General features: G+C 48.3%; 5 protein-coding genes across 5 annotated transcripts; 3 read left to right on the top strand and 2 right to left on the bottom strand.

Annotated features, from left to right (window-relative positions):
• Nucleotides 1–349: 349 nt before the first annotated feature.
• PCYB_123250 (thioredoxin) lies at nt 350–2,257 on the top strand (the record flags this gene model as incomplete). Its single annotated transcript, XM_004223658.1, has 6 exons — nt 350–466; nt 676–762; nt 894–926; nt 1,128–1,219; nt 1,371–1,446; nt 2,174–2,257. The coding sequence occupies 6 exons, from the start codon at nt 350–352 to the stop codon at nt 2,255–2,257; spliced, it is 489 nt and encodes a 162-aa protein (XP_004223706.1).
• Nucleotides 2,258–3,085: 828 nt separating this feature from the next.
• Nucleotides 3,086–3,820, top strand: PCYB_123240 (hypothetical protein; the record flags this gene model as incomplete). The annotated part of the gene is made up of 1 exon (XM_004223657.1): nt 3,086–3,820. A coding segment is annotated over one exon (735 nt), but the record flags the coding sequence as incomplete, so codon positions are not given.
• A 242-nt stretch (nt 3,821–4,062) lies between these two features.
• On the top strand, nt 4,063–4,989 carry PCYB_123230 (hypothetical protein; the record flags this gene model as incomplete). The annotated part of the gene is made up of 2 exons (XM_004223656.1): nt 4,063–4,680; nt 4,852–4,989. 2 exons carry the CDS (start codon nt 4,063–4,065, stop codon nt 4,987–4,989), a joined length of 756 nt encoding a protein of 251 aa, XP_004223704.1.
• A 259-nt stretch (nt 4,990–5,248) lies between these two features.
• On the bottom strand, nt 5,249–7,323 carry PCYB_123220 (DnaJ domain containing protein; the record flags this gene model as incomplete). The annotated part of the gene is made up of 6 exons (XM_004223655.1): nt 5,249–5,493; nt 5,916–6,047; nt 6,216–6,248; nt 6,434–6,491; nt 6,673–7,069; nt 7,253–7,323. 6 exons carry the CDS (start codon nt 7,321–7,323, stop codon nt 5,249–5,251), a joined length of 936 nt encoding a protein of 311 aa, XP_004223703.1.
• A 1,952-nt stretch (nt 7,324–9,275) lies between these two features.
• Nucleotides 9,276–10,582, bottom strand: PCYB_123210 (ER lumen protein retaining receptor 1; the record flags this gene model as incomplete). Its single annotated transcript, XM_004223654.1, has 5 exons — nt 9,276–9,413; nt 9,548–9,607; nt 9,729–9,782; nt 9,996–10,067; nt 10,235–10,582. 5 exons carry the CDS (start codon nt 10,580–10,582, stop codon nt 9,276–9,278), a joined length of 672 nt encoding a protein of 223 aa, XP_004223702.1.
• Nucleotides 10,583–10,618: the final 36 nt, after the last annotated feature.

Below are 10,618 nucleotides of genomic sequence, written 5' to 3'. Positions count from 1 at the left end.
GTTGGTGCCCGCCTTGTTGCACTGGCACCTCCCCACTCGTTTGCCCTAAACCGTTTAACTTCACGAAAAGAGGAGGAAGAGCTGACGACGGCGTTTGTCAACCGTGCGTAAGTACGTTCGTTTGTTCGCTCGTTCATTCGTTTTTTTTTTTTTTTTTTTTTGTGCCACTGACCATTCGTAGGAATTTTCCTTTTTTTTAAAGCACAATTTGTAGAGGGGTGAAAGTGCTTGCCATTTTTTCTCCTCAGCAGAAAAAACACCAAATAGGAAAACCTCCCTCGCCTCCCACGGAGGAGTGACTCTCCCGCATTGAGCAACTCATAACCTGCACATCGGAGTGAACCCTACAATGCCTATTTCGCACCACGAGGGATGCGGGTGTAAGCACGCCGACGAGGTGTTGAGGGGTGGGGAGTTCCTGCTCAAATATATGGACGTTGAAAAGGTCACTGCGCTGAACGAGCAGGTAACGCGTTGGCAGGGCAGCTGGGGGGGTGCAGATGGGCTCCCCACTACTGCGGTGTGTTCGCCACCCCATCGCCATGCCTCCGCCATTGTTAGCTACGTCTTCGCCATGCCTTTGCCGCTTGTTCGCTACACTATTTCCCCCCCTGTTTACCCCCGTTTACCCCTGTTTACCCCTTTACCCCTGTTTTCCTTTTCTCCCCTTCAAAGGTCCCCGGGTCGTGCAGGAAGATTCTGAAGCATTATGACGATAGACTGTCCCCCTCCAACTGCGAGAGTGACGCGGACCATGAGTTGGTACGTCCGTGTCTGAGCAGTAAAGCGGCACATGTGTGCACTCCCCTACAAACGCCGCTCCCTACACATGATTGCTCTTCCCCCCGTTTTAACACATCTCATCGTGTCTCCCCATATTCCCCCCTCCTCAGATTATGAATATTCCTTTTACTAGCCCCTGCAAGGTACAGGATATACAGGATACTTCTGGGAGAGGAGCTGCGCGTTGCGGCTGCCTCTACGTTGTGCCACGCTTTACATGCGTAATCGCGTCTTCGTTGTGTGTATGTGTAGTGGGGGTCCCCCACGGAGTGTACCCTAGGGGGGTTCCACCCACTCACCAACCCCGCATAACCCACTCGCCAACCCCACTGCGCACCCCCCAGATCGTCAGTCTTTTCCTCATTGGAGGGGAGGAAGGAAGCTACCCGAAAAAGATCAAAATTTATTCCAACCGGGAGGACATTGACTTTGAGAAGTAACTTATTTTTTTAGAAGAAGGGAGTGACTTACCTTCTACGAGAATAGCCATGTGCACTGCACGCCAGCAAATAGGCTAGCCAGCAAATCGGCACACTTGGTGCAAACTCATTGGCGCGAGTGCGCGCCCCTTTCCCTCTTCCGTGCAGCATTCACGACTTCAAGTGTGTGCAGGAGTTGGACCTCTCGGAGGACTACCACGGGTCGGTAGAGTACCCGCTAAAGGTGCGTCTTTGTGTGGTGGGAAGCTTCAGGGGCGATCACTTGGGTGTGGAGAAAAAAATTGGGGCGTCATTTTGAGGCCCCCTTGCTTTGCTTTGCTTTGCTTTGCTTTGCTTTGCTTTGCTTTGCTTTGCTTTGCTTTGATTTGCTTTGCTTTGCTTTGCTTTCCGTTCCCTTCTTTTCCCCTCCTTTCCCTTCGCACCCTTTCTGCCCATTTGACCCTCCACATCCCCCCTTTCCCCCCCCTGCGCAGGTGACCTCCCTGTTCAACGTGACCCACCTGACTCTCTACATTTGCGAAAACTACGGAGCGGAAACGACCAAGATATTTTACTTAGGTGTGGGGGCATGCGTGTGTTCGTGTGTTCGTGTGTTCGTGCGTTCGTGTGTTCGTGCGTTCGTGTGTTCGTGCGTTCGTGTGTTCGTGCGTTCGTGTGTTCGTGCGTGTGCGTGGGTCTGCTCCCTTTGGCGCCATTTCGCGGATGCCCCGTTTAGCCCCTCGTTAAGGGGCCGTTTAACCACCTCCTTAATCGCCCCTTTAATGGCCCCTTTGGCGCCCCTTTTTACCTTCCCCGACAGGTCTCAAGGGCGTAGGGACGAACTACACGAGGAAGGCGGTCGAAGCGGTGGGTGAACTGTTCAGCGTGTATCCACATGTTTAGCTTCTCACGTGTCACTTCCCACGTGATGCATCACCGCTCACCTCCCACGGCTCACCTCCCTCATGCAGGTCTACGAAGCCTCCCCGAATTTGTCCGACCACAAGGTGAAAGGCGCAGAAAATAAAATGCATTTCTCCTTTGACGCGTTTTAGCCGTCGTGAGCTATCCGTTTGTGGAAGACCGAAAAGGTGAAAAAAAAAAAAAATAAAATAAAATAAAATAAAAAAAAACATGTGTTGGAGTGGAGCCCTCTCTGAGTCGTATGCAAAAAGAGTCGCTCCGTGGAGGAAAACTCCGTCTGACAGAGACCCTACGCCAAAGTGGGCCATCCGTTTTGCTTTCCTCAAACGTGATGGGTATACTATACTAACGGATGGGTCATTAATGTGCTGCGTCCCCCGTGTGAAAATGTGTGCTTAGCGCATGACTGTGTCGCATGTCCCCACGCACGGGGTCCAAACGCTGGAATGAAAGAAAGGCGCCAACTTTATCATTGTCACTCGGAGAGTGAGGAGGTTGTGTGTGCATATAAAGATCAGCGGCGTGTAACGTGTCGCGTAGCATGTCACGTTTCTTTCTTTTTTTTTTTTTTTTTTTTTTTTTTTTTTTTTTTTTTTTTTTTTTTTTTTTTTTTAAGCATGTCAGATATGTCATGCGCTTCGCTTGGCGAGGGTCATTTCACGTCGTGCCGGTTTTAACAGAATGGTGCTTGACATAAACTAGCTTTTTTATTTTTGAAGCAGTTCGTTTCGTTAAATATTTTTCTTCGCAAGGATTGTTTCCATTTACATTTGACGTTGTGAAGAGATGTGTTAGCCAGTTGAGCAGTTGGGGATAGCCCTTTTTTTTTTTTTTTTTGCTTCCCCTCCCTGTTGTGGCATGTTTACCTTGCCCACTTCACCTTATGTGAGTTTCCCCGTTTGGAACTCTCTTTCGTGTTTCCGCTCCTCGCCGCCTGTTTGTGCGAATGCCACAAAATTATGAACCGGAGGAAGTTCGGACTGGCGGCTAAATACTTGGCCATCCTCTTTACCTTTTTTTTCTCCACAATTGAATGTAAAAGCGGAGGAAGGCAAACCTTTTTTTTGAGTCACTTGGTGGGAAATACAAAACAGGGAGGTAAGACATGCCCACGGGGGGCAGGCCTTATCAATGGCGCCTCCCATGCGAGGACGACGACACAGTGGCGGAAAAATCACTTGAACTTCTCCCCAAGCGGAGGTCACGGTTGTACACAGGGAAGGTGGGCAGGTCGGACAAGAACTGCAGCAGCTGGAGCTGGAGCGGCGCAGAGGGTGCGCATGTGGGAGGTACTACCCGGCACCCACGGAAGGTCAACCACTACGACTTCCACTACCTCTATGACGAGGCCTACCAATAGCCTTACCACTTCCTCCTCCACCCCCCCTCTGTGGGCACGCAAAATTGACCAAAAAGAAATCAAGCGGAGGAAAAACTACCAGTATGCATTAAAACACATGTATGATAAAAACGGAAGACGAATAAAGGACATAAACAAGGAAAAAAAATCTGTAAAGAAAAAAAAGTTGTTTGATTACGAAGGGTTTAAGGTGGATAAAATTTTCGCGTGTCTGAGTGAGGAGGACATGCAGGAGTTGCGCGATGAGGAGTTGAAACGCAAGTCGGGGGAGATTCTTCACAACAATAAGTATATTGATACGTATGGCGTGGAGTCAGAGACGGACCTGGACGACATGTGAGCGGCTCGACTCAGGTGTTCCTCAGTTGGTGCCTTCCCCTGCCGTCCATTGCATCGCCTCTCCTCGTCTTCCTCTGCCTTCCTCTGCCTTCCATAGCATCGCCTCTCCTTTCCTTTTTTATTTTGCTCCCGCCGAGTAAGTTACCCCCCCACACACACACATTTGCACACACATTTGCGCACACGTAGGAGTGCAACCCATCATCCTAATCGCCGAGTTGCCGCCCTTCTCACAAGATGGTCAAGGGTAGGTACCTCCCAACCAGGGGAACGACTCTCCTTTTTGTCCTGACAACACTTCTGTTTATCTTGCACAACGTGAATGTACTCATCATATCAGAGGGGAGAAGCTTGAAGAGGTACCACCAACCCGCGGTTGGTTCGTCTCTCCTCAACCCGCTGCGATATCCTTGCGAACGTGAGTTTGAAAATGGACGTAGAAGTACAGGGTGGAGAAGGGAACGCACCCCCACACCCCTGTTAAAAATCCCACAGCTTCACCCTCCCATGGGAAGAAAAAAAGTCCACCTCGCAATTTTGAAGCGGTCAGCTTTGCCAAGTGGATCCATTTTGCTGAACTGGAAGGAAGGAGTAAACAAATTAGTGAGCACGTGGAGACTACTCCTTCAGACAAACCAACAGGAAAGCAAAGAAGTTCATCCCCTAAAGGATTGCCGGTGGGAAATCACAACTTTTAATTTTCTATTACAAAAGAAGGCTTCCTTTTTCCTTCACATACATGACAATGGAACGGTGACCATGTCCAACGATATGCAAGGTACGTGGTTCTACAGTAACTATTACTTAACTTGGAGCGTGGAGTATGCAGACCGACGCGTCTACTACACGGCGGAGGTGAGTTTATCCAGTGGTGAGAAGCGGAGTGACTGATTTGGGGTTCGGCTCGAAGGGTTACTCTCCTGAATTGCTGCTCCATGAGATGGTCTACTCATATATCTTAGCTCACTCTTCGGATATTTTTCTCCCCCCCTTATATGTCTCTATACCTTCCCCCTCCCTCCGCAGCTCCTTTGGAACGGAGAAAAAAGCAAACTAATCAAGGGCATCATCTATGAGGAGCAGAAACGAAGGCGCTTCTTCCTACCTGCGTACTTTTTCAGGAAAATACTCGGGTCCTTCGAAGGACGCGTCTCCATGGAGTAGTGCTCACGGAGGAGTGCTCACGGAGGAGTGTTCACGGAGGAGTGTTCACGAAGCAGCGTTCACGAAGCAGCGTTCACGAAGCAGTGCTCACGAAGCAGTGTTCACAGAGCAGTGCTCACGGAGGAGTGCTCACGGGGTTGTGCTCACGGAGGAGTGCTCCTCTCCGTCTCCGTTTGGTTCATTACCAATTAGGGAGATGATAATTTTGAAAGAGAACCATCTCGGTGTGGACGCCCTCCTAGGTGTCCCTTGTGACAGATCACCTGCGCCGCAGCATGTGAATAATCCCTTGTATGATCCTTCTCATAACTTGTATCACAAAATTCACAAGGATCCTTCTCGTGGCAATGGAAATGATCCCAAATGCATATCGCATAACCTGTTTCCCTAAGCTGTTTTCTTTTCCCATTTTTTTATAATCAACAAATTCGCTTCGACTCACACGAGGATCCACCTTGTTGAAATTATTTTTATAGAAAACGTCAAAATCTGACATGTCGTATTCTATCAGGGGAGAAGAAAGAAGGTGGAGTGGACGTTACTGGGGGGTGCACACGAGGTAGTGTTGACGGGGCGAGGCCTTTTCGCGTGTATGTAGCACCCATGCAGAGGGGGGGAAAAAACGGTGGGAACAGAATTGCGAGTGTATCGAGGCCTTCACGGTGAAAAAAAAAAAAAGCTACGGAATGGGGTCGAGTGGGGTCGAAACGGGCCGCCCCTCTTATGCCATTTACACGTTACGCATGCAAGCACGCTGTCGACGTTTCACGTTTGGCGATCCTCGCTCTGCACCTCCCGCTTCAGACCTCCCGCTTCAGACCTCCCATTTCAGACCTCCCGCTCCGCACCTCCCGCTTCGCACCTCCCGTTTCGCACCTCCCGTTTCGCACCTCCCATTTCGCACCTCCCGCTCCGCGCTCATGCACCTTTGCTGTTGCCGCTTATCTCCCTTTCCGTGATCTCCTGCTTGACGACCCCGTCGTGGTAGGTAATTATTTTGGTCGTCTTCTCGATTATTTTGTTTCCTCGCGGGATGATCTCCGTTTTTATGTTCGTCTCTGCAGGGGGGGAGCGGTAGGAAGTGGTAGGAAGTGATAGGAAGTGGTGAGAAGTGGGTCTACGTGGTAGGAAGCGGATCTACGTGACAGGATGTGGTAGGAAGTGGAGCGGGGGTGGACCCCCATCGTAGGCATAAAACTATCAACAAAATGCGCCAAGGGGATTACGTTTTATATTGTCACTGCTGCTCCGATAGGATCCTGCGAGGGAAAAAAGGGGTCGTTCTGATGAGGCCGTTCTGATGAAGCCGTTCCGATGAAGCCGCTCCGATGAGGCCGTTCCGATGAAGCCGCTCCGATGAGGCCGTTCCGATGAAGCCGCTCCGATGGGGCCGTTAAATTTCACGCAAGAGCGTGGGTACTCAGTTCGATCTGGTGAGCCTTACCCGCTGATCCAAATTTTGTAAAAAAATCGTTTTCCATCCCTCTCGGGGAGAAGTTACCCTGAGGAAGAAAAACAAGTAAAGGATCCATGTGCAACAAATAAGTTGCACGGATGGTATGTTCATATGTGAGGGTATGTTCATATGTGCTGGTATGCTGTGTGAAACTCCCCCTAGGATCTCCTCCAGAGGTGCCTCTCCACAGCAGACACACTGCTTCAATTCCGCACGTCCATGGTTACCTCCCCAAAAACGTTTGATTTAAAAATATCATTCAGGTTCATGGTGCCAAAAACGTTCTTAAAAACCTTCTCGATTTCCTCATCACTCATTCTCCTTGTCTGGTACGTGTAATTTGTTTTCCCATTGCTGCTCATGTTGCTGTAGTTATTACCAAAATTCCCAGCAGAGAACCCATGATTTAGCTGACTGTCATAAATTTTCTTTTTATTTTCGTCACTTAAGGTCTCATATGCTTCTGTTATTTCTCTAAACATTTTTTCCGATTCTTTTCGATTATTTGGATTCCTGTCTGGGTGATACTTGAGGGCCAGCTTTCGATATGCTTGCTTTATTTCATTTTTACTGCTATTCCGTTGGACGTTTAAAATTTCGTAGAAGTTTTTCGTGCTAAAGGGTCTGCATGGAGAGAAGGGGGGGGGGACGAGTGTGCTTGGCGAATTTGACGTGCGATATGCAGATCGTTAGCGGTGGAGCGGTGTTGAGGCGGTGAAACGGCTGCTAGCTAAACGAAGCGATAACCATACAGCCGCATAACCACCGCGTAGCTTGGCAGCCCATTCAACCCCGCGGGGAGTATACCTCCTCTGGATGGCGGCCGATACGCCCAAACCATGGGAAAAGCCAAAGTACCGCTTACGAATGAAAAACATTTTTGTGAATAACTGTATCGGTTGGAGATTTCCTCGATGGAGATCACCGCAGGGGAGGGCCTACAAACGCCACAGAGAATTGACACTCCGTTGAGATGACTCCTTTTTTTTTTTTTTTTTTGTATGAGTGTACTCATCGAAGAGGTGGAAAAAAAAAAAATTTCCCTCTCTGGGGGGTAACACAGTGCGTAATTGCACGTCCGGATGGGGAGGCCGCTTAAAAGTGGGGAAGCCTCTTAAAAGTGGGGGGGCCGCTTATATGGGGAGTCTGTCAAACTTCGCCCCCATTTGGCGCACCTCGTCGTGGTGGCGCTCATGACGCAAATTAAGCACCATCACAGTTTTCCCCCTGCGTAGGAAAAGAACGAAAAAAAAAGGAGAGAAAAAAAAAAACGCTCACCACAATTTTCGTTCCAGCGAAATGGTGCGCACACGAATATGCTTCCTTTTTCCTATTGCGGGCCGCCCTCAAAAGTGAACGGCCCCAATGGCACCCGCTTCCCCTCCAATTGCATACCCTGTTGTCTCCCACACTACTGCATGAACAACTGGCGCGGGGAAGAAACTCAGTTTGCACTTCCTGGTTGGCCACACCGCATCGATACATCGCCACATCGATACACCGCTACACCGCTACAAAGCTACACCGCTACAAAGCTACACCGCTACAAAGCTACACCGCTACAAAGCTACACCGCTACAAAGCTACACCGCTACACCGCTACACCGCTACCCATTGCAGATACTCTTGCGGCGCTTCACCCCTGTGAGGTACACACGCTCCCTTTGATAAGTGATAAAATTAACGAAGGGGGGAAGAGACTTTATTTAAGTGCTTTAAAAGGAAAGAGTGGAGAGGTGAAGTGGAGGAGGAACAGATGGGGAGAGGAATGAAACGTAACATATAAAACGGGGGAAAAAAAAAAAAAATATATTTCCTCATTTGTTTTTTTTTTTTTTTTTTTTTCCCCATACATATATATGCACATACACATACGCTTCCAAGTTCACATGGACTACACATACATGAAGGAAAAACAAACAACCGATTCGGTTACATGGGGAATGGTCAAGTATATAGTGGTGAGGTAGCAAAATGGGGAGTTAAAAAAAAAAAAAAAAAAAAAAAGAGCGGGGAGAAAGGGACAACATACACATACATACACGGCATGGGTACACATAAATGTATGTACAATGCATGTGCCTACATCCCTGCGAGCGCTGAATTGCTAAGAGAGAAAAATTTTTTAAAATGCACGCATGGGTCACGACGCTGACGTAGAGCAGTGTGCGTACCCAGCAACATATCACAACGTTCAAGGAAACCCATATCAATATTGGCACACACAACTTATCACATGTGTGTGCAAAAGAGGGAAAATGTGAAGTTAAAATTAAAAGGGGGAGAGAAAAGGAGGAGAGAAAAGGGGGAGGGGGGGGAGGTCAATCATGCACAGCGGGGGTTTTTTATGATGAACGTGCATTGGGTAATAATATAATATGGGTTGAAATTGTAGACCCCCCGACACAGACATGCGCCCCCAAATGGAAAGAATACCCCCCCCACATCCACACACACATACCCCTATTCTCTCGTCAGGCACGTCGTCTTCCCCTCACTGCATAGCACCTGTGTGCTCTGGTTCTTCGTAACGTTTCGTGTTTTCAATTTCGAATGGGTAGTTCGTCTCCCGCTGTTTGCAGATCGGGGCACTCCTACATGTGGCATATGCGATGCGGTCGTGACTGAGTTTTGCTACTGGTGCTTCTCTCAAAGGCAGTTAAAATTGTGATTAAAAAAAAAAACTCCTTTCCGTAACTTTTGTTCTTTTACCTTTTGTTCCTTTACCTTTTCTTTTTTAACGTTTTTTTTTAACTTCCGTTTTCGCAACTTTTTTTTTTTCTTTCCTCCTGCCTGAGAAGCAAACCCTTCTCCTTCTTCTTCTCCTTCTTCACACATTTTCATTTAACAGGTTGTCAAAGGAGACTCCCTTGCTCAGGCATCGAACGTAGTGATATATAAAATCTCCCATGAGCACCAGCTGGACGATTTGCATGATTACGACCCATACGCCGACGTACGACTTGATCTGTAGAAGGGAGGGGGGGACGGGTGAATAAGTGGAAGGGGTATACGCCCGCGTGGAGGCAGTCATGAAGAGGCAACGATGTGCACTCTGCGCCAAACAGGGGCAAGCAACCCTCATATGCATGTTGTCATTACGATGTTGTCCGAGGAATTCAATTCTCTATGTGACACTATCCAAAAGAGGAAAGACAAAACCTAAGGAGTGGATACGAAAAGGGGGAAAAATGACAAGTCATCCGGTGAACAAATATAGGGGAAAAAAAAAAAAAAAAAAAAAAATGCAGTTTGCACACACATTCACCGCAAAAGGGGTTACCTTTGAAAAGGCTTGTGAGGCCAAGAAGTGGGTGGTAAAAGCTGCGACTTTGCCCTGAAGGGGGAAGGGGGGGAAAAAGAGGAAAAGAATGGCAGTTTCGCGTTGCAAGGTTACGCATGGGGGGGGAAATAAAAAAAATCCAGCGAAAGATGCGCAAAAGGTTAGCGAATGGTTAGCGAAAGGTGAGCGAAAAATCGCCTGAACCGTGCAGGTATTTTTTCCTTCTTTTTTTTTTTTTTTTTTTGGGGAGGGGGGGTCCCTTTTTACCTCCTTCTGAAACATGGACAGCTGCGGTAGCACGCACACGGACTCCAGGTACAGGGCAAAGGACCAGGCTACCTGCAAGGGTGGAATGGGGTGGGGGGGGTTAGCGTCGATGTGCACGTGTGTCATTGCGCAGGTTAAGTTTTTGCTGTTCCGCTGCAGCTGTTTTATCTACGTCTGCGCTATGTCTGCGCTACGTCTGCTCTACGTCTGCTCCACGTCTACTCTACGTCTGCGCTTACATCGGCCGGGAGAAAGGAGTTCAGCGAGGGGTGCACAAAAATGGCGATGACAAAGGCGGGGATGATTAAAAAGAGGTTGTTAAAAATATCGTTCGTGCTGTCGTAGCTGCTTTTGTATTTATACCTGCACAGGTACACAATGCAGCAATTAATGAATAGCGAAATAGCTTCCACCAGTTGGTAAAGCCAATCCCCACTTTTGTCATAAGGCAAGTATCCTTCGAATGGAACGATAGAGAGCAGTCTGGCCGTGTTCAAAACGACATAGCATTCCATCATCTTCAGAGATACCCCTGCACACGATTTATTCATTTCAATTTTTACAAATACCATGAGGAAGGAGAACATGCTAATTACGGATGACAAAGTTAACAGGAAAGAAAA

Source organism: Plasmodium cynomolgi, chromosome 12, assembly GCF_000321355.1.
Source record: "Plasmodium cynomolgi strain B DNA, chromosome 12, whole genome shotgun sequence".
Lineage (NCBI taxonomy): Eukaryota > Apicomplexa > Aconoidasida > Haemosporida > Plasmodiidae > Plasmodium > Plasmodium cynomolgi.
This window is presented reverse-complemented; position numbering and strand designations above follow the sequence as displayed.